General features: G+C 47.7%; 1 protein-coding gene across 2 annotated transcripts in view; it reads left to right on the top strand.

The window, feature by feature from the left end:
• Nucleotides 1-26167, top strand: part of EHMT1 (euchromatic histone lysine methyltransferase 1) — a 123045-nt gene continuing 96878 nt past the window's right edge. The window contains exon 1 of one of the 2 annotated variants that reach the window (XM_075170465.1): nt 1-50. In XM_075170465.1, the coding sequence (XP_075026566.1) occupies nt 30-50 (21 nt within the window). In that variant the 5' untranslated portion in view covers nt 1-29. The remainder of the gene's footprint in view (nt 51-26167) is intronic. The other variant, XM_075170467.1, reaches the window with a different exon arrangement.

The following is a 26167-nucleotide window of genomic DNA, read 5'->3' as shown; positions in this document are numbered from 1 at the left end:
GGGCGGGGCTACGCTCCGGGGCTCCGGCCATGGCCACAGTGGATGCCGAGGTGAGTGAGAGCGGCGGCGTCCATCTACCCGGGCGGGGGGAAGGAAGATGGGGGAGCGTGGAGTGGTATCGCCCAGGGCCAGGCGGGTTCTGTCGGAGGCCGGGAGGGGGGCCGTGCCCCCGCCGCCCCATGGTTCAGTCCAACTCCTCTGAGGGGAAGAATGTGGGAGCTGCTGCCATTGTGTGTAGGGGGGCCCGGGACTCTGTATAAGTAACACCCCTCCACGGTGAGTCAGTGGTATGTGCCATACAGATTCCGGGGTTCCCCCCAATGGGAGCGAGTGCGTGTGGCGGAGGCGGGGGGAGCGGCGAGGGCGCCATCCATGTTCCGGGGCCCCCCATGCGGCGGGGCGCCGGGCGGCGCTGGCGCGGCTCCATCCAGAGTCCAGGGCCGGCCGGGCGCGGCGGCGGCGGCGGCCGGGCCGCCGCTATGAGCCATGCAGGGTCCCGGGCGGCGGGCAGGCGCCCGTGCGGGGGCAGGCATGAGGCATGCAGGGCCCCGGGCCCGCGCGGCGGCGGCGGCGGGGCGGCCCCGGCCCGGCCCCCGGCCCGCCCCCGGCAGCCTGGCCCCGCGCGGCAGGAGGAGCTGGCGGGCGTCCCCGCCCGGCCCTGCCGCCCGCCGGAGGGGAGGCCGGGGCCCGCCGCCCCCGCAGCGCTGCCCTGAGAGCCCGGCGGCCCTGCGGGCGGGAAGCGCGGGAGCGCGCCGTCAGGCGGGCTGTGCCTACGGCCACCTCTCGGGGGGCGGCCGCGGCTGCAGCCTCCGGCTTTCTAGGAAACGGGGGCCGGGCCGGGGCGCGGGAGGGCGGCGGGGAGGTGGCGGAGTTGCCTTTGGAGAGGAAAACTCTTGAGTTTTTCCTCAGTTCCCTCAGAGGCCGAGCGGCCCGGGACAGCAGCTCGGTTCCCCTTTGCTGAGCCTGGGCTGACTCTCCTTCGGCTTTCCCTCCCTGCGGCGGGCTGGAGGAGGCCCAGAAACTGCCCCGCCGTCGTCCGTCGAGCAGAAAAAGCCGCCCTCGGAGAGCCGAGGGGCTGTTGGAGAGTGAGGGGGGAAGGCTGCGGTGAGCTCCGGGGCGCGCAGGAGGTGCAGCAGCTTCTCGGCAGTTCACCAGCGAGCCTGGACTGCGAAGGTGCCAGCCTCCACAGAGGTTTTATTCCCGCTGTAGTGGTTTGAAATGCATTGAGGAAATACCAGAATCACATCCAAAATCCCCAAAGAAAATGAAGTTTGCCATGTAATGACAATTAGCCATAATTAGCCAGATCTGTAAACGTCCCCAAAGAGTACAACACACAGCTCAACTACCCCATAAAATTACACGAGTGGCACACGGAGCTGAAATACCTACTGTACTTGCTGTGTTCCTTTATGCCAGACTGAAACTTCTCCCCCAGTTTTGTTAGAGAATATAAACTTTGTATAAGTCTCTTTGCCCTCAGGTAAGCACTAGATTGCAGTACTCTGGCTGCTGAGCCTTCACATGCACAAAGAGAGCAACGAGATAATAGTTCAGTGTACATTCATATACAAACTACAGAAATAAGAGCTGGCAGTGAGCGGATGCTCCGTAACTGTAGCCAGATGCAGTTACCGATCAGCATCTCCCGACAGCTGGGTTGCACCTTACTGTTCAGGTGTGACAGGCTGTGCTGCAGCCTTTCCCAGCTTTCTGTCTGACGTACTGTGTTCGGAGGGTTGGGCTGCGGCAGGGAGTTTCTGCCCTGTGTGGGATGAAGTTTGCGGCATGGCCACGCAGGAGGCAACAGCAGTTCTTGTGGATGTGGCGCTCAGGGACATGGTTTAGTGGGCATGGTGGTGTTGGGTTGATGGTTGGACTTGATGATCGTGGCGGTCTTTTCCAACCTTAATGATTCTATGATTCTTTGCGAAGTGCTGCAAAGACAGCTCAAATCTATTACTCAGGCAAAATTTCTGTCATCGTTGGCGTTGAGTTTTGTCCAAGGCTTTCCTTATGCTTTCTGTTACACCACAACTACATCTCAAGGCCTGATCCTGCTGCCCTTCCCTTGTGCTTTTGAAGAGGATCAGGTGTTAATCTTGCCGCGTGATAGAGGAATCAACCCTCAGGTGCTTCTGTGACTCTATGGTCTGGTTTTGCTTTCGGCTACCTCGGTGTGATTGCTTTCAGGAGTTAGCTCGTAACTCATCAACTCTTAATGGACAGGTTAGTCTTAACACTACAGATGCACACCTTTTATTTTGGGAAGCATCTCCCAGGAGTCCCGGCTGGGTCTGCTTTAGATGCAGAGCATTAAGAAACATTGCTCTTACAATCAAGCTTAATATCCACAGATGTTGCTGTGGATTATGGGGAGGGAACGGTGACTCATTTGGAGTTTAATTCCTCCCCTCCCCCATAAACTCAGTTAAATCTGAGGCCAGATCTGCCTTTGCTTATACCCCTCTGAGGCCAGCGGGGAGGAAGTTGGTATAAATCAGGGTGGAATTTAGAGACCAGAGGAGATGCTCTTTGCTTCCCCAGTGCTTGTGGCGGAGAGCAAGGACTAGCATCCCACAACCGTGGTGTTCTGCCACATGCAGGATGGAGCAGAAACAAGGCATTATTTCACTTGGTCAAGAGAGGTGCAGAAGTGCATTCCTGGGAGGAGGTATTTGCTTGGAGCAAAGAGCTGGGTGGGAGTGAGCAGGTTGGAAGAGTGAGCTGTCTGTATCTCCAGGGAGTGTCCACACCACCTCTACGGTCAAAGCTGTTGGCAGTCAGTTAACTCAAGAGGAAAGTTTCCAGTATAGAATAGCTCCTTGCTAAATCTTAGTGTTGATGAGTGAGGGAGAATCTTTAGCACCAAGATCTTCATGTCTTCTGAGCTGTAAATGTCAGTGGTTATTCTCTTCTGGCTGCCTTACTCGGAGGCTGCCCCAAGTAAACTCTGTGCTTTGGGAAATGGTTGAGCTGCCAGGTAAGTAGCTGTGCTGCAGTCATTAGGTGCAATAACCACATTGCTGCATAGAAGCCTGGTTTTGCTGTTGGTTTTCTTTAGCAGGTTTCTTAATATCCAGTCCGGTTTGGTGCCTTGACTTATTTTAGACCTACTGCGAATGCAGCACTAAAGATTGAAGTTTAAGGAATTGAGTTTGTCTTGCTCAGCCAGTTTTATAATAGTGCAGATTCGTTGAATTTGATGCTGCTACTCCAGTTTGCCTCAGTTTAGTGAAGAGAATCAGCTGACCTTGTGTTTGTGTGTTTCCTAAAAAGATCGTTTGGTGTGAGCTTGAAAAGGGATGTTTCAAGTCACGATGTTTTTCCTCAGGCTCGTGCTAACCTCAGGAAGGCTGGTGCCTGCATGCTAAGCAGGAAGCAAGGTGTGTGTGTGGCTTTGAATGAAGTGGTTCTCTTCAGAAGTCACACTGCATTTTTCATCATTTTTTTTTCCTCCTATCTGTTCTGATCTGTAACATCTTTTTTTCTGGAGATGCAGCTTTGATCTTTAAAGTGAAGAGACAGTGTGCAAGCCACATAGAGGACAGATTTCCCCACTGCTCAGCACCCTCAGCTGAGGCCGGATCTCCGACGAGTTCAGCACCCAGCAGCTCCCCACGTTTTAAAGGCGAGGACTCAACAGGCTGAGCAGTTTCGCAAATCAGGCTTGTGGTGCTAAGGCTTTGCCCTGGCTTTGATCCTTGCTCTCATCCCCTCAGCCAGCTGGTGCCGGGAGCTCTGTAGGCAGCCCTCCGCCTGTTCAATGAACTCCCTACTGGATTAAGGGGCAACATTCACTCATGTCAAAGCGCTTCCTATTCACGGGTCCCTGGCTGGAAGGAGGTTGCTGTAATAGGCCACCAAGTGCAGGAGTGATAATAGGATAAGCCAGGACCTAATGAGCAGTGCCTTTGAGCAGCGAGCACGTAGATGATTTCTTCAGTTTCCCACTTTCTGTTTTGCAGGTGATGTGAAATCCAGTGCTTCTTTCAGGCCCGCCCTGCCCTTCCTCCTCTCTCATTTACTCCCGCCAGCTGGTATCGCAAGTGAGGAGAGGGCTTTGCTTTCCCAGGGCCGTTGCTTTTAATACAGAATCTGTTTCAGTAAGCTACATCAGGAAAACTTGGTGCATTTTAAATCATCATCCTGCTTCCTTTGTGAGGTGTCTGGAAGCCTGCATGTTTTGCTGGCTGCAGGACAGCTGTTTTCCTCAGTCTCCTTAATGCAGTGAGGTATGTTGATACTACATTGACATGAACACAGGAAAAAGATGTGTGTTTCCGGTTGTTGTGTTAGATTTCTTCTGGGGTACCAGCCTTAATATAGTTTGCAACATTTTAGCTGCATCTTTGTATGAAGAAAGGAGTTTTTTCCACTCTCTGATACTAAACATCTAGTAAGGAGAGTTTATAACTTTATCAGTTAGGGGCTTTCGCACAAGGGTTACTTTATTAACTTGTTAAAATTGCACACTGCCCTGCTCCTGACAAAATTTTACCCTGTGTCAAATGGATGCTAAAATTTACTTTCGTAACATGAATTCTCGCATGCTGAGCAAAGGCTGTTTGGGAACTCATCCTTTTCTTCTATGTAGACAAACTTTAAATAATAACAGAATGTGCAAATATGACTTCTGAAGTTTTAAGAAAGCCTTGAAAGTGCCCTTCAGTTGTGTTAAGCTAATGTGGCTGAGACAATGTGACTGAAGAAAGCATCTGAAGAACATTTTGTCAGTCAAGGCAGAATCAAGGCTGGTTTATACTTTAAAAAAAGCTCTTCCAATATAATTATGCTGGCTGGAGAGGATGATTTTTCATTTTTCTTTGCTGAAATAGTCATACTAATAAAAGTCCTTGCTGTGGACTATCTGTGCTGTAGACCAGGGTAGCTTATTTTTTGCTTTCCAAAGCAGAGGCTTGGTCTACATTTGAGAAGTTTTGCCGACTTAGTTATCTGTCCACAAATGCAAAGAAATTGCTCTCCCCTCCACCATAGCTGTGTCAGCAGAAGTCCTGGTAGAGATGCAATTACCAGCAAAAATCCCAACAACAACGAGAAAAACAAACAAACAGCTCTTCCGTGGAGGGAGCTGATACGAGCTGTGCTGGCAGATAGAGCTGGATGGGCACTCACCTTGCAAACAGCTGTGCCAGCTGATGGAGGCATTATTAGCATCCCTTAGCGGTTCATTGCTGCTAGCAGAGAGTGATGTACCGGTACCCTGGGGTATCACACTTCCAAATGTGCATGAGAGCAGCTGATACCGAAATGATTAGGGACTGATACTGTTGCGTTGCCACTGATCTGAAACGCTAGTCTGGGGCCTTGCTCTTTATCAGCTTGCCTGGCATTTCGTGATCTGTCTCTTCCCCTCCTGAAGCTGGGGCAATGCCGCCTACGTGGCCTCTCTGCTCCAGAAGTGGGGCTGTGGAGGGGATGGCAGCAGGCCGTATTCCTCCTGCTTTTCCCTAGCAAAGTGCTTGCAGCAGAGCACAGCTGGTGTCTATGGTTTGGGTCATTGGATCCGAGAAAAGGAGGAGGTGAAAGGGGGTTATGTTTTGTGCAGGACTGTGAGAGGTTCAAGGGTTCTGTCTGAGTGCTTCAGGACACATTTTGCTGGAGACTTCCTCCTCCTTGACTATCGTGGAAGCCAAAGGTCGCCACTGAAAGGCTCACCTAGCCGTCTGTTCTCAGGTGGCTCAGGGAGAAGTCGCGTGAGTCCGTCCTCCCTCAGTGTGTGGGCAGGCACGTCCCGTTGGTGATGGCTGGTGACTGGTTGAAGTGGTAAAGTAAATCTGACAGGGAGTGGAAGAGTTTGCTGTAGCCCTGCTGGCTTAGCTTGGCTATCAGGCTCTGTGAAATGCATATAAACCCAGAATAAACTGCACTTATAAAAGCACTTGATGCTGGTATCACTGCGTCTAAAATAGAAAGGCTTTTCTGCTTTCAATTAAAAATTTCTAGCATAGGCAAAGTATCAAGGACATCCAGTGTATCCTCTTTTCAAGTAGGAAATGTTCTTCCAAGAGGATTCCTGTTTCCTTAATGCCCAGCCTGATCCCCACCATTGTCTTGCCGTCTGCCTCCGTACCAGCTCGTTTTGCCTGAGTTTACATTTAAGGTAGTTTGGCTCCGCGGAGGAGTCACCGCTCAAACACGCTGCCTGACAAACTGCAGACAGCTGCTGAGCAAGGTGAGCCGACACGGTGTAGGGCTGAGCTACTTGTGTAAAAGGGACTGGCTTGGGGGTGGAGGTGGGCTATTAAATATTAAATCCATCCTTTTCAGTGTCATATCTCTTCCTCAAGGGAGAGCTCTCTGAGGCAGTGGTGAGCAATGTCGGTTTAGGACAGGGAGACGGTGAGTGGGACGGACTGGTAGAGCAGAAAATTCAGGTCCACTTCTGTTTGCATACGGCTAATCATCCTGCAGAGACAGCACACGGGAGAGGGAGGAAATTTGCAGGTGGCGCAGCTGGGGAGGAAGGAAATACGGAGTAAGATAACCGAGCTGACATGGATAAACTCAAAATAAAGCCAGGTAAGTGACTTATCCCATTTGTTACAGGGAAATGTAAAATTATGCAAACGGGGATAAAAATAATCAAAGTGATTATAGCTTCTTGGGTCAGCTAGGCCAGTATAATGACCCAGGAGATGGTTATGAGCTTGCCGTGGCTACACCATTCAAAACCAACAGCAGAGAACTGGGAAACTGAGCAAATTGAGGTGAGTGGAGATAATAGTGGTGCCCAAAGACTACACAGCAGGCCTGTTACCTGTGATTTGGGGCAAAGTATTTAAGCCAAGTCCAGGAGGCTTGTGATGCTGCAGAAAAATGTGCCTGTTTGTGCTTGTCTCGTTGCTAAAAAGAAGAGGAATGCTTATGGCTTCTGAGAACGGAGGGCAGCCGGGATGAATCTGATGGTTTGAGCCATCTGTAGAGCCAAAGGGAACACAGCACGAGAGCACGGGCACCTCCGTGAGGAGAGAATTGCAGCCCAGGTGTCCGAACTGAAATATGCTGTGCTTTGGCCTTGGTTATGTTAAGAGAGAAAGCCTGTGCGTTGTTCAGAGTGCTACTTCAGATTTTTAATTAATTTTAGAACTCCAGTGTAGATGTGGACAGATGTATTTTAGCATGTTAACTGGCAAAAGGGAACCCTGGTCTCCCCAGGACTATTGGCCATGAGCTGCTGATGCATTTGAATACAGCCCTGAGTGCAGTGAAATACTTTTTTTCCATCACCCCCCCCTCCTTCTTTTCCTTTTTAAGCGTGAGCTCTTGGATTCTTGAGAATCTCAGCTAGCTTCTTTCTCTGCAGTCACACATTTCTCGTCATTGCAGTTTCAGAGGAAGGCTCCCAAAGGCTCAAAGCCAGAAGGCAAACTACTCAAATGTTTTATCCAACTTCAGTGGTAATTGGGGATGTTTCGTACTGCTGACCCAGAGCATTCAGAAGCTATACTCAGGTTCTCTCAAAAATCATAATGTTGTTTCAAGGAGTGGGAAATGAAACATGCACATGGTAGAAGACTTCGAAAGGATTAATGGGTTTCGAAATTACATGCTTCCTCCAGCTGTTGGTTTGGGAATTGGAAGTACACCTGTCACAGTATCAGGAGGTAGTTCCTGAAACGTGACGTTCGTTGGTGTCTAATGAATGCAAATGCCCAAAGGCCTTTGACTTCAAAGCCGTGCCCTACCTCCAAACTGACTAAAGTTTTTGATGCTGCATTAGCTCAGCCCAGGTGTGAGTAGCTGGGCAGCAGCGCCATATGTATTTTTTACTATTTCTTCCCTGTAGTTTAATTTATCCTCTCTTGATTATCTCAGTTCCTGGGGTGTTACCCAAGGCATGTTTTTATGCTGCCCTTGACTGAAGCTCATTCCCTGTGAGTTTTGCTTTAGGCCATGGAAGGGACTTGCGGGAAGGCGCTGGAGGCTGGCAGCGCTGTGCAGCTCGTGTTGGCTCCGCACGCCCTGTGAATCGCCAGACACGTCTGCGCTAGCACAGGGTGGAGGGGAGGATTTGGGGGCTGGAGAGGCAGCGCCTCCAGCTTGGAGGTCATCAGGACCTGCTCTAAATAGGAGATGGGCATTTAAGTCACTTGCATCTTTGTGACCTGAGAAATTAGTTTTTTGATGCGTTTCTTATGTCCAAGGGGGTAGGTGGCAAATTTACATCCTGTCAAGTGTGGTTTTATCAGTGTAAAGAAGAGAGTATCTGCATTCGGGAGATGAAAGCATTAACAATCAGGCTGTGAGCTAGTTTGTATGATTCCATCTAGTATCCTGTTGGCCTGCGAGTTTGAACATAAACCTCCAGATTATGAGAACATAAAGCATGAGTCTAAATCTTTTATTAATTGAGGAGCATTGTTAATATTTGATAGATTAAATCAACACCCAGAAGGCTTTGCAAAAAGCACCACTGCTGAACTGGTAACCAAGACATTAGGTGTTTTTAATTGCAAACTTGTTTGTAATATCTTTTGTCAACTCTGTGTTTTAAATGTTCAAGGATCTGTGAATTCCATACATAAGAAATCTTTTTGTTCTTTGGATTAGGAAGGTTATCTTTTAGTACTGCTAGGATGCATTGTTCCAAATTGGTGCTTTAATGCCTCCTTAATATGCAAAGATGATTGTTTATAAGCAGGTGTCCTATAGGACCTGGGGATGACATCTGGAATATTTAATCTTTTTTGCCACACTTTGAGGAGAAACAAAAAATGTTCCTTTAAAGATGGCCTTTGGATGAGATGTAATATTTACTCTTGCTGTAGTGCCAGATCCTGTAGCTTTCAGAGCGTGTGTGGAGGGGCGAGGTGAAGAGCCATGCTGTCTTTTAATCAACATCTCCCTGTACCAGGGAGAAGCCACCAGTGAGCAAACAAACTGCTACTGAGCACATTTACTGAAGATTCGTCTGCTTTGACTTTTGAGAATTTACAGCAGGGAGAGGTTAGCACAGCCTCCAGCTTGCATCGTTTGAAAAGGCCAGTGAGGGGGGATCATATTCTGTCTTGGTTATTTCCACTTTGTTTTCCAGTGTTTTCTTTTCACTGCAAGTTTTATTTCCCATCTTTTTTTTAAGATTTAGACGAGGTGTCTGTCACACACAGCGTACTCCGTGCCTAACTCCCACATTTTTGGGATTTCTTTGTCTGTGAGTTTTGTAGTCTCCTTCCCTCTTGGAAGTACCCTTCGTGCTGGTGATGTGCTTACGTTCTTGGTTTCTAAGAGTTTAGCACCTTTTTCTCATGCAGCTCTATGTTGATAGCACATTGGTCTTAATCATTTATGGCTTTTATTAAAAACCAATTGGTTTGATGTCTTCTCAAATCCACACCTCTAGACTATCCTCATGGAGGCTGTTTTATAGACACGATTTATCTTCTGCCCCTGTGTGACAGCAGACTAAAATTTTACCTACTGCTGCAGATGCAAATGCTGATGCTTTATGCAATTACAAGATGCACGTTATATTGCTGTTGCTGCTGTTTGTCCTGGAGTTGTGGCTCGAGGCTGCCGTCAGCAATGACGTACGACACAAAGATCCTCCTCGCCCCCAGCCAGCGTGGGGCTTAAATACAGGTCCCGGTGTGATCCCAGAGGCAGCCTGGCTGCAGAGGAGAAGGTCAGGAGGTGATGAGGAATGAGGGTGATTTGTCAGGTCTGAGGCTTGGCTAGCGGTAGGAAGTTTTACCAGCCAACTTGCCTTTCTTCACCGGGCCTTTGTTTCCAGCCACGCTTCTGATGAAAGGCAGAAACAGCAGCTTCTCCATTGGCTGCAGGAAACCACCTCCCCATGCGGCACAAGCCCTTGACGAACACGCGCTGCGGCCGAGTGCCAGTGTGGATGTGCTCCAGTGGCAGAGCTGCGTTGGCAGCTGCGAGCCCCGGGCTCTTACTCGTGGGGTGCTGGCTTCTGCCAAAACAACCTCCTGCAACGGGGAGGCAGCACGGAGGAAAAACAGCTGGGAGAGGGGATTTCCATTATCTGCCTTGAAATGCACCTAGCCGAGACATCTGGCGGCACACCGGTTTGAGCCTGCGGTGCCTCTTTGCTCAGCGAGGGCAGGCCCCAAGGAAACAGCTCGCATATTCTCGGCGAGCTCCCAGGAGTAGGGAGGTTTGATACGGTTCCCCCTCAACGTGCTTGTGATCCAGCAGCACGGTTGTGTCAGCAGCTTGAAGCCGATGCAGGCTCTGTCGGCAAAGCCGTGTATTTTGCAGATGCGGCCAAAGAGCCAATTGCAGGAGGCCCCGTTTGTGTATTTATACATTGGATGCCCAGGGATATTCTAAATTCTTCTTTAAATGACAAAGACTCAACAAGTGGAAGTTGGCGAGGAGCTGCCAAGAGCAGCTCCTGATGCAACAGTGTCTGCTTTTAAAGAGAAATGTAAACGGTGACACGAGGCCCCGTGGTTCCTGCATGCATTCCCTGATGAGTCAGGTATCTTAGCTTGCACTGGGATGGTAATGCTGATGCAGTTGCTGATTGCTGCCAAAGCAAGGAGTCCACACAAGGAGATTGGACAACAGTCCTTTTCCCTGCTGGGTGCTCATTAACGTTTTCTTGCTGATGTATTATTAATTGAGCTAATTTTTATTGCCCTGTAAGTATAGATGGTGCTTTGCAAGCACAGAACATAACCTGCTTGTTTCCCAGAGTTTCTGAAGTATGTGTCATGCCATGTGCAAAATGAGAGTATTGGAAAAACTGACTGTGCGGTTGATTATGGAAGTAAGGTAAATCTCTGGGTTTTGTTTTCTTTTTTCCCTCTTACTTAGCAGATGCCCGGCTTCATGGCTGACTGGGGCTGGTGAACGTGGAGCTATATGAGCAGAGAGCTAAGGACCTGTAAATGCCCTGTGTGCAGAATTAGTGCAGACAGATAATAGGGCTTAAGTGCAAGGAGAGTTTGCAGCATTGACCCTCCATAAGACAGAAGATTACATAGACTAAAGTAGAGTATTACATTAAAAAGAGTCTTGGGATCTGATCCAAAACCACAGAAATCGGGGAGGGATTTGCCATCCGCTTCAGTGAGAGCAGACTGCTTGCAGTGTACCCAAGCAATGGGGCAGTCAGCAATTTAAACAAAAGAATTTAAAGAACTGTCCAAGCAAGGCTGGTTGGTGGACTCTGATTATGAGATTTAGAATTTATCCCTGCTGAAAAGCCGCTGTGCCCAAGAACGACTTCGTAGTCTTGTTAAATGCCAATGAACTGAAATTCTGCTAATTGGCCTGGCATCGCCATTGTGGTGCTTTGTCTACTGCAAATGCAGTGTCCTTGCTGTCAGCAGCCTGCGCGCCTTAAAGGTGCAGCCGTGCGCTGCCGGTGCCAGCGTATCTGCAGGGGAAAGACTGTGCTGTCATCTCTGAATTTGCTATTTCAGATCAGTTTGGGATCTGCGTGTTTGAAAGTCCCTTGAGTCTGCTGAGATTAGGTGTGTGGATCTGTATGGGTTGCTTTCTCGTGAGGTCTGCCAGGCGGCCTCTTCATCCTAACGCGCCCCTCGGTCCCTTTTGTGCCAGTAGCGTCCCCCAGGATGAGCAGAGGCTCCCACCCTTGAATGTCCCGGTTGAACGCGGTGGCTGGGTTCTGCAGCCTGTGCTGCTCTGCAGGCTTTGTCCCTGGGACAGGTGGTTTGATGTTTTGCTACCTGTGATGCTTTTCCTATCTGTAAAACAGAGGTAATATTTTTACAAAGTTATAAGGCTTGACTTGGTGTAAGAAGCCTTTAACTGTGAAAGTGTTGTAGAAATGCAGAATGTTAATTTTTTAAATGTACAGGTTATCTTCACTGGGAAAGAGATGGCAAGTTACGTGTGTCAAAAGTGTCCACTATTTTATATGCTCTGGTTTATGTGCTCTGGTTTTTGGCTTCATTCCTTGAGATCATAGGTGGAGCTGATCAAGAAAGTTAGAAAACTTCTTCTAGAAGCACTTTGTAACATATGAACTATTTGTGATCAAAGCCAGTATGACTCCAAATGTCCAGCACCTCTTCTTTGGACTTCTGATAGCAACATTGGACTTTATCTTGAAAATGTGATCTGTAATCTTTCACATGTTCTCTGATTCCATTCTTAAATTAGGCTAATGTATCCCATTCTAGCCTTTAATGCAATTATTAACAAACCTATGTAATTATGGCATCTACTGTATGGTCATCCTGTTTCTCTTGCTAGGAAAGATCCACTTTTAATAAACAAATCCACTTTGACAAACTGTCACTGACTTTTCTAAAGCAAAACGTTGGGCAGAATAGCGTCACTTCGGCGAACTTTCCCATTTGTTTGTTTACATCTGTTTTTTTTATGTGGTTTTGCAAGAGTGTAGCAGTTGCAGCTGGAGGTTCAGGCCTACTTTCACAGTGCAGGTAAGTGGGGGAAAGCAGAGAGGGGCCTAAGAGGGCTGGAGTCCCCCATCAGCATCCTCTGCCGTGGGCTGTGTCACGGCTACGCAGCCCAGGAGCACCCGTTGCCAGTGCAGGTTCCTCCCAGCCACAGTCTGGCTGCGGCTGCATCTGACCTTGCAAAAGCACTGGGAAAAGCTCTGCTTTGTTGGTTGATTCAGCTGGTTTTTTTTTTTTTTTGAATGAGAAAAAGCCCTTAATATTTTGGCATGAATTCACTATGCTTTCCTCTATTCTGTGCGTGACAAAACCATGTGGTTACAGTCTCTTGCTCAGCCTGGGTAGGATCCACGCCTTCCTGGACTGCCATCAGAAGTTCAAGGCATATCTTAAATCCTACTTAAACCTCACTCTACAGCGGATCCGCTTTGTTCGACTCTGGGCACGAGGGTGGGAAGGAGTGTGTTATATCGAGTACTAGAAGTTAAATTGCATGGAAGGAAAATCAACCAGTATTGTTTTTTCACTGCATTATCAGAGCTTTGCAAAGGTTTCGCCAACGTAGGATATGGTTTCTGTTAATTGTAAATATCTCTGCGTGTTACATCACCTGAGGAGTAAAGGCAAAGGAAAGGGTTTCCTGCCTCTACCAGAGGACATTACTTGTTTCAGCCACGTGTGTCTCAACATACTGCTCTTTCAGCATTGTTATCTGGGCACTGTTACACATAGGCCACCTCTGCAAATGAATTTCCAGGAATACAGTAATTTCCCCATTTCTTTCTACAGGATTCCCCATTTCTTTCTACAGGAATACTTGAATCAAAATTTTTGTTATGCTCAATGTGAATTCGGGGCTGTTTCTCCAAGCTTAGTTCTAGAGCTAATCTTCACGCAGATGCTGCCATTATCTTGGTGGTGTGTCTCCTCCCCTTAACTCACCAGCTGCACTGTGGCATTAAGCACGTCTGTCTCTCTTGACAGGAGAATGCTGTATCGTGTTGCTGCCTTCTGGGCTGGGCAGCATATGGGAGGACTAGTTAAAATCTCTATCTTTTCTACTAAATCCTATGAGTTGCTTATGTGACAGCATCAGCTTCTCCAGGGATGTGGTGCCCAAAATCAGATAAAAACCCTTTCTTGGCCTGACAGCCCCCCATGAGCATGCCAAGTGGTCTGCCTGTGGCATAGGTTATTTATATGAACGTAGCTCGATGCGGGAATGAGCCCATGGAGCCTCTTGTAATGGTACACTGCAGATCCAAATCAGAGAGAAGAGGAGCACAAGGGTGTGCTGCTGAGTGCTCCGCTCTGTAATTACATAACGCAGCTAAACAGGTAGGTTTTGATCTTGCAAACATTTACACATCTGAGTAATATGCCATAGTATTCAGCGTTACAGGGAGAGCTGTTTGTTGGTGACATAATGGCTCGGATGCTGGCTATGCCTCGGATATAGGGTTGCACGTCTAAGCCTTAGATGTGTTCATAGGTGTGAGCCGTGCCTCCATCTAGGAATGCTTCCTTGGTAAGGCTGTGCAGGTGTCTTGTACTGGTTGAGTGTGGGTGCAATTTTGCTGTCACAATAATCCCTCCTGAGTGAAGCAAGCTGCTTCCATGGCATAAAGACCTCTTGGTTAAGGGCTCCTGCAGAGGTGTGTTCCTCACAGCCCTCCTCAGCAGAGCAGAGAAGCCAGGAAGCAGGAGATGATGGTGGGGTGTTTTAAACAGCAGTTGCAGGTTTTCAGCCATGAGCCACTGGATTTGTAGAAATAGCCATTGATAGGATGATCATGGCAGTTCCTTTGCGTGTTGAAAGCTAGGACTATTAATTAAGACTGTACTGTGAGAGCTCATTTACATACAGCTCTTAGCATATACAGACTGAACCTCTACAAATCCCAATTAACAGACAGTTAAAGTTAGCACTTTGTACTGGTATAGCTAATTTGTGTGAAGACACAGGGCTTAGCCGTGTCGATAGAAGCATGTTTATCCTGGTGTAAATGTGGCTGTGCTGCATGTCATGTAAGTGTGTTGACCAAAGTCATGTTGATAGAAGCGCTTTTATGTTGGTATAACTTTGAATATGCTTTGAATTGTCTCAATGCGACTATCATGCTATAAAGGCTGCCTCTATCAGGGATAACTAAAAAGATGCAAAAATTGTAGGTGGCCCAGTAGTCAGGTCCTTGAATTAATTTACTTTTTTTTTTTTTAACACTATACCATTTCAGTGTTTGTCATTCCATGAGTGTTTGTTTCTCTAGGGTTTTCTTTTTTTTTTTTTTAATGGGTCAAATGGGGAACAAGCTATTTTGGAAACATGCAAACGAAAAGCTGGAACGTAGATGCCAGTCGAGGTGAAGCTGGACCGTATCCCACTGGTCGTTTGCTTTGCATGCCGTGTGAAAGGTATGTTGTTGAGCAAAACAGAGGAAGGCTCAGAGCGTGGAGGAGGCAATGACTCTCCCAGAGCTGTGAACAAGCACACCAGGAGGCATCTGAGCATTGATACCTGTCTGTTTTGGAAGGCCGCAGTCACAGTCTTGTGCTATCAGAGCCTTTGGATAAGGTTGCAGCAAAGTCCTTCAGTTTTCCTGAGGTCTGGATTCTCACCATGCGTTACAGCAGGCTTGAGAGCGTGGGGCTTGGCCATCTGTTCCCAGAGCACGGCAGTCTCAGTGCCGTGATCCTCAGCGGTTCATGTAACTTCTCCACCTTTGAATTTTAATCCAGAGAGAAATAACGTTCATCCTCTTCGCTGGTTGGTTTGTAACCCATACAGGTGTTACAAGCTGGAGGTGAGGCCAGCTCAGAGCCAGGCTTTGAGCCTTACTTTCTTGAAGTTGGCACTGCCTTTGCTAGCCATCATACTCATTTTCATAAACTACCATGAGAATTTTTGTCTTCGTCGGCTTCACTAAACCATTTGCTTAAGTTTTTTAAAAAAAAAAAAAAAAATTTTTGGCTTTCACACTTAATGCCAGACGCCTCCAGGACTTTCTCTCTGATCCTCCGGCTTAGTTTGTCTGAGTGGTTTTTAATCCCATGCCGGTAGGGTGTAAGTGTATAGCAAATATGACCACTCAAGTGGCTTGCTTTTCTTAGCTACCTCTCAGAGCCTTCTGGAAGTAGCTGGCAGACCAAAGGTTGAAAGTCACTGGTGTAGGTGATAGGAAGTCCAGGTGCAGCGAGGCAGTTCCTGCTGAATGAAAAAGGGCCCCCTTAAACAGTGTTTGTTTATCTTGAGAGACAAATCAGGGTTAGTCAGATCCTTGCAACCAGCGGGGAGCAAAACGAATCCGTGTGTGTGTGAAGTACAAGGATCTTCTGAGCTCTTCCAAAGTTCTCCAGTATTGAAACTGGTGCTGCAGACAGCGTGACGCAGCGAACACAAACCACCATGGATTGATTTTGACAGTGGGTTGCCATCACACAGAAGCCTGCTGTTTGCTGTCCTCCCCCTCCCCACACTCCGGTGGGTAATATTTACAATTAGGGCACTGTGCACACACCTTTGGTCTCCATCCTGAAGGTGCTAGAAGGGCCAAAGGAAAGTCCCTGAATCAGTCTGCTTTGAGGATTATTTTCTAAAGCATCCATATTCATTGCAACCACGTGGACCACTCTGATAAGCCCTGAAAGGTGCCTGAAATACAGTGAAATCCCATTAAGATACTAATTTTGTCTACCCTGCCCAATGAACTTCTGAAATTTAACCTAAATTGGATTTGTCCAGTGGGAAGTATTCTGACCAGGTCTCCTTCTGCAAAGGCAACCTGCTCAACATGCAAGTAGGGATTTACTTTGCCTTTACAGAAAAGTCTGTCCCTAATTCCTGCTTCTCTGCACCAAAGTCGGCTGTGAGGTCTCGGACTGTAATGGCATGTTCATGCTCGGCATGAAATATAATATGCTCACGAAGAGGAGCAATGCCTTGGTCAGTCTTGGGGCTCCTGATAAGAAGTAGACAAGGGGCTGAGCTGCTGTAATTTCTTACTGAGATAATGGACTTCCTAAATTATCTTTCTACCCACCAAAAGTATTGGAGATGGAAGTTCCATGCTCTAAGAGAGGTGTCTTGGTCCCATTTTACATTCTTGCTATCTCCTTGATAACATCCTCGGTGGGGCCATGGAGCCCTTTTGTTCTCTGTTCCAGTTTCTAGCATTTGCTGCTCTAGCAACACTTCCCGACCCAAAGCAGTGGGATCCTGGTGCTAACACAACACTACGATTTAAAAGAAGGAAGCAGAGCACAACAGGTGATCAGCAGCTTTTGGATGAAATGGTCACACCTTGAGATAGGGAGGATGAGTGGCAGGTTGTGATATCTCATCTTGCGACTGGCATTGTTTTCGTCATCAAAGATGAGAAATAGTCGTGTTAGTGCTGCACTTATGGTTTGTGACGTTGCTGTATTATTTTCCTTTTACAGAGTATGACAACACAGGTTAGATTGAAGCCGTGTGTATCCATTGAAGCCAGGCCAATAGCAGGCAGCATGGTTGCTCTCCTTTGTGGGGAAATAAATAACAGTTTCAGTGGCCAGCAACTCCTGTTTTGCAGGCTCCCCTTTAGAGCTGTGCTCCCACTAGACTGTCCTTAGAGTACGGATGTGCTGACCTGCCATTCACCTCTACAGTTGGAGGGGGAGAGAAAAGGGCACCGTATTTTATACCAGAAAAACGCAGGTATTGTGTGAAAATAATTCTGATAGGTTGCAAAACTCAGGAGCCCGCTGTTGCTCTGCAGTGTGGTTTGTGGGATCCTGTCAGCTGGTTTGGCATTTTGTGGCTTTACTATAAATGGTGATAGTGATACAGTATTATGCATTAACATTTTTTTTTTTCTCCCCGGAGTACTCTTCCATGCTTTGCCACGATGTTACAGACCAGACTGACAGTGTAAAAGCCGTCTGCAGATGCTCAGTGGGTAAGAAGAGGAGAGAAATCCTTTTCAGATTTTGGGCATACATTCCCACAGCTTTCTGCTGTCCCAGCCCCTGATGAAATGAAGAACCAAGTGCACTGTGTGTAGCTAGAGGTGAAAAAATCAGTAGACTCTTCCACAAGAAGTCTGACCCAACTGGCAAGCACGATTGAAGTAATTCATTATCTGCTGCCTTTTGCCTGACCATCCCTCCCAGACCTCTGACAGCTATTGTCCTCAGATGCCTGCATTTTGTGGCAAATAAAGTGTGAAGAGTGAGTACCAGCCATGGGCTTGATCCTGCTCCCAGTGGGTCACCCCTTTTTGTTTAGATATCAGGCTCAAAATCTTGTTTTTTCAAGCTAGTGTGATGGGAGATGCTCAGTCTGCAAGATTTGGTCATAATCATTATACAAATATGTTCCTTCCTGTTCGACCAGTGGTCGTGTCAAATGAAGCAAGAAGCCTCCCTGCTCTGTGTTCATTGGGAGCTGCTGGTCCCCCGTACTTAGAGATGCCACTTTCCCAAGTCATGCCGCCTTCTTCTCTTGGTTTTCTTACATATTTGGTATTGTTTAGACCCCTGGCAGCCTGCCTAGATGGGGTCACAGCTACGCTGCAGTACATAGGTGGAGCTGCCCCAAGCTTCATAAATCTGGGACGTTTCTGCAGCATGAGCAGAAGGCTCCACGGGCTCTGAGGGTCTTGGATTTACTGCGCTTGTGCAGCTTGTTGGTACCTTGTGTACCTCCCTCTGTGCCAGTGGTTAACACCTGATGTGGAGGATGGAGCACCCTGTAGGCCACCTACCTCCTCTAGCAGCAGAAGCAGAATTATTTAAGTATTGCTGTGTTCTGCTGGTACTTTTAGGCTGTTTCCATGATTTCTGTGAGAACTCATGGATAAACAGTGAAGGTACCAGAGTTTCTAGGTTCTGCAGTACTAGATAGAAGGTTGCTGTTGCACCAGGCTCGTATTCCAGGTGTGTGGTCTCCTGCAAATTATATAGGCAATTCTTAGCTCTTTTCATACAAGTGAGTCTTTAAAGGGAGTCCACACTGAGAGCATAAAATGCCTACATCAGTTTTCGGCAAGGCTGATTTTCTTCTCTGTTGCACTGTGTTGGCACCACTGGACTTAACAGCATCGCCTCTGGGTCACCCTGACATGCCCAAGAGGAGCCTGTGGCTCACATACTTGTATCATGTTTAGTCCATGAAAGAGCAAAGAAGTGCATTTCCTAGGATGAAATGATTAATTGTATACTCAGGGTATAGAGGTCACAGCAGGGATATTAGGAAGGTGCCATCACTTTGCTGTCACGGTGGTGTTAAACACGCTTTCGTTGGCATTTCTGAGGCTTCCAGTGAACAGTGAGGTGGGTCAAAGTGAGCCAGCCAGGAACGGTGAGCGTTTAAGGAAGGCTGCCGCGCTCTGCTTCTTCCCTACGAGTAATTGTTGGAAGGAGAAGGGGTTTGCTTCCTCCTCTCTCTCTCATTGTCTTCATCCAGCTGCAACTTTCATGCTAGTCGTGACAAATGAGGGGTGTCAGGGGTGGATTTCACCACATCACGTACTGTCTCCTGTTTAGTAAATTAGTAATAGGCCACCATACTGTTCTGCGGGAATCTCTCTGTCCTGGCTGCTTTTTCAGCCAGGTTGAAGGCTGGGTGGGTTTTTAAATGATGATATTTTAAAATTTGAGAACAGCTTTGATTTATTGACCTGCTGCCTCTATGAATCGAGCTGTCTGGGCTGGCATCTGGAGATAAGAGGCTGTCGAGTAATTGCTTATTATTGACTGATTGCCAGCTTGGGCTGTTTGCTTGAAGAAGAATCAATAGCAGTCAATCTTCAAAGTCTAAACTCTCAGGGAGTATGACTGGTTTCCAAATTGGGAATGACAGGTCAGGATAACTCCATATCTGATATCCCAACTTCATGTTTGGGTATAATCCTGCAATGGAGGAGGAAGTGCAGGACATGATCTTCCTGCATCATGGCTTTCACATCTGCCTGCTTTAAAGTCTGGGGTTCTTCCTTGGAGGGATTTTCAGGGACAGATCCCACCCTTACTCCAAACCTTCCTCCGAGAAGTTGGAGCAGCCTCAGCACCACCTGAGATCAGTGGGAGGTGAGGGCAGGATGAGTGCAGGCATCATTCATTAAGTCCCCAAAGGAGAGAGCAGGGAGGGGTGGATGAACAGCCTGTGCTATGACACATCCAAACCAACCAGTTTGGATGCTTTATAAATAAAACAAAGCGTCTATTTTAATGCATGGTAACAGAGATTTCCTTTCTGTGGGTGATTCTATTTAGGTGACAACAGAACAAAATATCCAGTGTCACCATACGTTTTATCATTCCTTAGGGAGACTGTCGCTATGGTGAGCGTTCATTTTAAAAAGCAGACATAGCCCTTATTTAACACTATGATGACATGTTGCCTTTTTTGTGGATTCACGTGTAGGGCTTAAAACATGAAAAGGGCTTCACGGCATCAAAGGCATTCAAGACTTTTTTAAAAAAAAATAAATGTTTAGATCTGTGTAATGGCTGGGGTGAAGTCTGGTGACTGGATTTGTGAAGCAATCTCACACCTTTGGCTGCAGCCCACTCCGGATTTTCCCCAGCGCTCAGGGGTTGCAGTCTGGTCTCTGGTGTCCTAGACTCAAGCAGGGTTTAAAACTTGAAATAAGAGCCTTTCGTGGGGGAGGGGGAGGCTTGGATCTCTATCAGCTACAAAGAGCAATTAAGCAACGGACATAAAATAGATAAATGGGAAGGGGAACAGCAGTACCCTGGTAATGTGGGAAGATGAAAATGGAAGAAACTATTTCTAAAGTATAAACATTTGTCCTTAATTTTGGAGCCTTATGTTCACCAGGAAAGCTCTGATTCAAGGTGCACCGTTTGGGGTGAGGGAGAAACACCTCAAATAGAGCAGTTTAATCTACAGTGGTCGAGGAGAGAATGGACAAGATTACTTGAACAGCCTTGTTTAGATACTGGATTTGTTGTCTACTAGCAAATCCTCATTTGCATGGGTCCTTAATCTGTGGAGTTAAATGTGTCTCAGGATCTGTTATCTACTGTGATGCAGAATTGAGAACTAGATTTTTAAAGCTGTTCCTTTTCATTTGAATGTTCCCCCTCCCCTCCCCCCCCGCACCCCAAATTATCTTCCTGATTTTCTTAAAAGCAAAGGTGAGCCAACAAGTGATACAAAAGAAAAATCTGCCAGTGAGAAGAAGCTATTTTTGACTTAAGATTCGGTGGGTGAACTGTCCACCAGCTTGTAGAGAAAAGCCAAGATCAGACATTTAAAACGTGTGTTGCAGGGAAACCACCAGCCCCCCCTCTTCCTGAAAGGGCACATTAACGTGAAATCTTTAAACCTCATTGGAGGTGGAGAGTTGGGCAGAGATCCTGTCTAGAGCTGTAGGAAGGGATTAGCCCTTATTTTGGGGGCTGTTTAAGTTTGCCTGTAGTCCTGAAATGGCATTTCCTCATGTCTGCAGCAGCCCTCATTTCATGAAATGGATGCAACTGCTGAAAAAAGATCTCGCGTGAGCATGCTCACTGGAAGATTAATCCTTTAGAGGGAGTTGGAGAGTTAAGCTACTGTAATTTCTCTGCAGTTGGCTGCAGTAAACAACTGCTCTAAAGACACGAGGAAAAAAATTGACGGAGGTATATGGGATTAATGTACATATCTTTTTGTGTTGCTACTTTAAGGTTGAGGGTTTGATAAAGGTTTTTCTCTAAGAGCTGGGGAAGAGGGATCTGTGTAATGATTTTATGGGTGACCTTCATGTTGTGGTTTCTTTTTTTCCTCCAGGCCAAAGTAATCCTATTTCCGTGCAAGGCCATACTGAGGCACGGGCTGACTTTCTAGAGCTGGGGTAGAGACCAGGGTGACTTCGTGTTGAGTTAAATGATTATACGAGGTGAGGCCTGCTGCACGTTGAGCTGTGTTGGCAGAAGGGAGCTGAAAACACCTAGTCCTGTTTAGTTGTGATCAGAACCCAGTGGGACTCGATATATCATGCTTCTGTTGGAAAGAAAATGTGTAAAGGGAATAGCTTTGATTGCCTACAGAATAATAGTCTTTTTTTTTTTTTTAATTTTGCTCCCCCTCCTCCCCATGCCTGAGCAGCTGCAAACCTGTGTCAGATGGGGGAAGAAAAATAATTGTTGAGATATTTTGGCTTTGCTTTAAAGGATGATCGCTTTTCGCGCGTTGAGGAGAGAATGCCTTGCCAGCGAGGTAAGTGTTGCAGGCACACGGATTTCGTCAAGGTGAAACCCAGCTCCTTCCTTCCCAGCCGCTGCTTTGCGGGTGCATCTTGGAGGAGGGAAAACCTCTTGTTAGTTCCTAGTGAGTGAACGGCATTTTATCTACTCGCCTCCAGAAAGCGTGGGTGAAGGAGGATGTGATTTACCGCCCTTGATGCTTTGTATCCGCTTCCTCCAAATACAGCGCAAGCCATGGTGGGCCAACCTGGGGGCTCCCAGGACGTCACGCAGAAATACCTGGGTGGCTTGATTTTTCTCAGGCTGCTTCAGCGCAGTGCTTGAGCTGGGAGAGGCAGTGCTCACTAACCACGGCTTGCGTCTTTACCTCTTAAAAACATCTAGCTGATCCTTCTGAATGATGAGGAAATGGAGGTGAACTGTCAGCAAAACTTGCCTGGCTTGGGGGGGGGCGGGGAAGGGTATAATTTTGAGTGTTATGTACTTAACTGGAATAAATCGCTCCCTCGTGCTCGAGTTGTTAGGGATCACTCCTCAGCAAGTCTCCAGGACTGTGTATGAGTGGAAGAAGGGCACACCCTTCCTCCTTCGAGGAGTGTATAATAATAGATGTGACTCTGCCTCTGCCACTGAAAATTCATGTGTTTCATGGCTATGACAGTAGTCCTGGTGTTACCCGGTGTTAAATTTATGTCCAACGGCAGCAGGGTCTGTTTGCGATGTGTATTGGAAAATGGCTTCGTATTTCCTCGGAGTGGTGTGAAGAAGGGAATAATAATTCAATAATTTTGCAAATGTCAGTGGCTCCCACTAGATCCGTCCTGTGGTAGCTGTTAGCTTACATGGGATACACAGGTGGATGCTAATGCTGTTGGGTGAGTTCAGGAGGGCAATTCTATTACAGACTTGGCTGAGGTCGAGATGCTGCACATTTGAAGAAAATTTTGCCACCCCAATGTTGAGGTTTTTTGCTCAGTCCCTCCTTTTCCCCTCCTTTCCAGAAGCTCTGGCTAGCACAGATTGTCTGTTCTGTGGATGGTTTTAGGAACATTAATGGCTGTGTGCGTAGGGGGAATAATTAGCTACCAAATGCAAATAGATTGTTTCTTGCTGTTTCAAAATCATTGTAATTTCTATTGAGGATGGGTTAATTATATCTTCGTTTTGATGGGTCTAAGGAAAATGATAGAGATATAGCAATACAAATCTATATAGGGAGGGATGTTGTTTTCAGAATACTGTTTTGGAAATCCTGAGAACAAAGACTCGTCTCTTGGAGGACCGTGGTTCTGTCGGGATCCAGCGGTGTTGCATGTTTCTCAGTGGTGGATGAGTGTTTTCTATTTCAGATTTTTATCTTATGCCAGCGATGTATCTGTCACCACGACAAAGGGTTTTCAATTCAGAGGAAAACGATCAAATTCTGGTTCAAGTGCATTTGGTTGAAAGGCTGGGAGATAGGTTTTTTTGAAAAGCAAAGGTGAAAGCAAGAAAGTTAAAATAAACCTTAAAATTTATGATCAGCATATAACAAAAATACATCTTTAACCTAAAGTGTGTAGGTGGGGGGTTGCTTTGCCAGTACAGGACTCACAGGTCCCATGGCAGCAGGACTGGTCCGTACGCTGAAATGAGGTGCTTGTCCTTGGCTCTCCCCCAGAGCAGGTCATTGCTGTCCTTCCCTTTTGCAGTGGGTGACTTCAGGGAGCCTGGATCCGTCATCTCATTCTTTATTGGAACCTCGCTCTCCCTTTATTGGAAAGGGAATCAAGTTCATCCCTAAAATGGTTTGGACCAGCTTTAAATCTTTTCCTTTGGTCTCTAGTACTAGGGCTGGCATCTCTGGCACCAGAAAACGGGGGAAAGGCTCAGCAAAAGGACAAAGGTGACACTGTTTCCTTAGTCCCGTGCCTTTTGGCTCAGAGCCAAAGAGTAAAGCCCTCCTCCTCTTCTTGTTTTAGAGTAAAATGGGGAAAACGAGCTATTTTCAGTGGCTGAGGAGAGCCCCTAGCGTGGAGCACCGTGCTTCAGCCTTACCAAGCCTTTGGTGGCCTGGGGACTTCTGCCTCTGGATTGGAGCAGCTTTTGCGAGAGCCTCAGCCCGCAGCTGCTTCCCTTCTGCGCAGGGCTGCTCTTCTCTGCCGAGAAGGCGTTCAGCTCCTCTCCAGCAAGCCCTGGAACTGATAAGACTGAAAGGAAAAAATAACTACATCCAAATTGAATTTCTGTTTGGTTTAACGTTTGCAAATGTGTTCTTGGGCTCTGCTGGAGGAACTCTGCAGATCCCTGCTGGGGTGTTCCCATGGAGTGGGCACCTCACTGCCCGTGTGAGCCCCCCAGCCCTCCCGTATGGCCGAACCGAGCGGAGGTCGGTTCTTCAGCCTGGGCAGCTCGTAGCCCGCTGAAATGGGTGCGATGTCTGCTGCGAGGCAGGCTGTGAACCCCGGCAGCTGAGGGGATGGGGCACGTCTGCTTCTGCTGCGCTGGCTGCAGGAGCAGCAGCCTACAGGGAACGGGGGTGTCAGTGGGGGAGGCACAGCTAGTGCTCAGGCTGGAGTCATCTGGGGAGAGCAGAGGTGTCATCCCACCCGAAAACGTTACGCCGGGTGTTTAACTTGCTTGTCCCGCGGGTCAGTGCGGATGGGGCTGTGCGGACTGCGGTGTGTGCCGGGAATGCAGTGTGGGGGGCTCCTGGATGCTTTTATTGAGATGGGTAACTCGGGCTTTTCAGGATTCATTGCCTGAATTTGCAGGCTCCTATCTTTAGATTTCTGTGAAAAATTCTGCCCGTATGCCCAGTTTTGTCTCTTTCTCCATCAGCATAACTTTGTACAGTGGAGGAACTGAAACCTGAATTTGGGACTTGCTCACCTCTTTGGTTTCGTAGCAGCCAAGGACTGTATTCAAAACAGAAAGAACAAAATGGAACTGAATCTTACAGGTGTACCTAAAGAAACCTTATGCAACCCTGGCAATCACAGGGAGGAGAAAGTTACTGTGCTGGGTAATATATTGCATCAAAGTCCCAGTCTTTAATAATCAAATGATGACCACTTCAAAGCCTTTGTGTCTTTGCTTCTCTCCCTTCAAACTGCTTCAGCCAACCTTTAGTCAATTGGCAATGACTTTAAAACCAGACATTATGATATAAGCCTTGTAATTATTTGCTGTGATGAATCCTCTTTCTGCTGTGAAGCTGCGTGGAAGGGTTTTCTGTAACACGCAGCATTTCTCCACCTTTGTGCCTTACTGAGGCTCACTTCAGAGAAGTTTTATCTCCTGCTCTCCTGCCTTCCTGGCCATTTTGAAATCCAGCTTATGGCTGCATTTCAGCTTCCTGAACACCCTGAACTAGTTTCTCGCTGCTGCAGCCTTGCTTTGTGCCCTTTCGCAGCGCTCTCCCTCTGCCCCAAGCCCTCCTGCCGGGCTGCCAGGTCTTCTGCACGTCCTGGGCAAAGCAGGGAAGGGCCTCGTGGCATCTCCCCCGCAGACCCCGTGGGAGCCCTGTGCTCCCGGGGGGCTGATGGAGCCCTGCTTTGAGAGGGGACCGGAGCAAGCCTGAAAGCAGCAGCTGGCGAAGGGGACTCCTTACCCTGCTTCTCCCTGAGGATTAATAAGTGAAGTTAAGGGCACGGGGGAAGGAGCTGCATTTTTTAACCTGGCTGTGAAATTAGTAGAATAACTACTTTCCTGTGGTGGATGAGACTTAATGAATTGATCAGCGTGGAGGACATACGTTTGGGCTTCTGAGCGTTAGAGAAGCAATACAATGCGGTACGTTATGCTTGGAAAAATATGGTCTGTGGTGAAAGGGAAGATAGAAGAAAAATCCTGCTTTCAAGACCTGCATCCACCTGCAGGGGAAAGATAGAATTAAACAGAGCAGGGAGAGAGCAGAAATGCAGGAGACAGGGCTGTAAGCTTGGCAGTCGGAGGAGGAGAGGACTGGAGGGAGGGATGGGGCTGTGCTGGAGGAGGCTGGTTTTGAAGGTGGTGGTGAAGGGACTTGGTGGCTCCTAAAAAAAAAAAAAAAAAAAAATTAAAAAAAAAAAAAAAAGAAAAGAAGAGGAAATGAACTGCAGGTGATTCTTCAAGCGCCTTCTAGTCCGTGACCTACTTGCTGCCACAGTGATTTGCAGCTAGAGAAGCGAACAGAAGAAATGGCTGTTCCCTGTGGGAAGGGAAGGTGCTGGTCTGTGTGGGAGCTCTTTCTAGTGGTGCTTTCTCCAGCTGCTGTGGTGTGGCTGCGCCCGGGCACCTGGAGTTTGTATAGCCACTGCTGGAGGAAGCAAAGGGAGCAGCTTTGAGTCATGCATTTCCCTCTGGTGTCACAGCGGTGGAGGGAGGCAGTGCCGGATCCTGGAACCAGGCTCAGATTTATGAGCTGGCTTAAACACGTGGGCTCCTTGATGCACGAGCGTGCTCCTTCCCGGGAGGGGTGCGGGGCACTACGTAAGTGGCCTGTCTGGGGACACGGCTCACCAGGACACGATACGAACAGTAGAAATTATTCATCCCTAACCTCCCTAATAATCCACTCCAAACTAAAAGTCTGTTTTCTCCCGCTTCTGCTCCTCCAGGAGCCCCCACTAACC

This window comes from Calonectris borealis, chromosome 21 (genome assembly GCF_964195595.1).
Source record: "Calonectris borealis chromosome 21, bCalBor7.hap1.2, whole genome shotgun sequence".
Lineage (NCBI taxonomy): Eukaryota > Metazoa > Chordata > Aves > Procellariiformes > Procellariidae > Calonectris > Calonectris borealis.
Note: the sequence above shows the minus strand (reverse complement) of the source record. Positions and strands in the feature narration are given on the sequence as shown.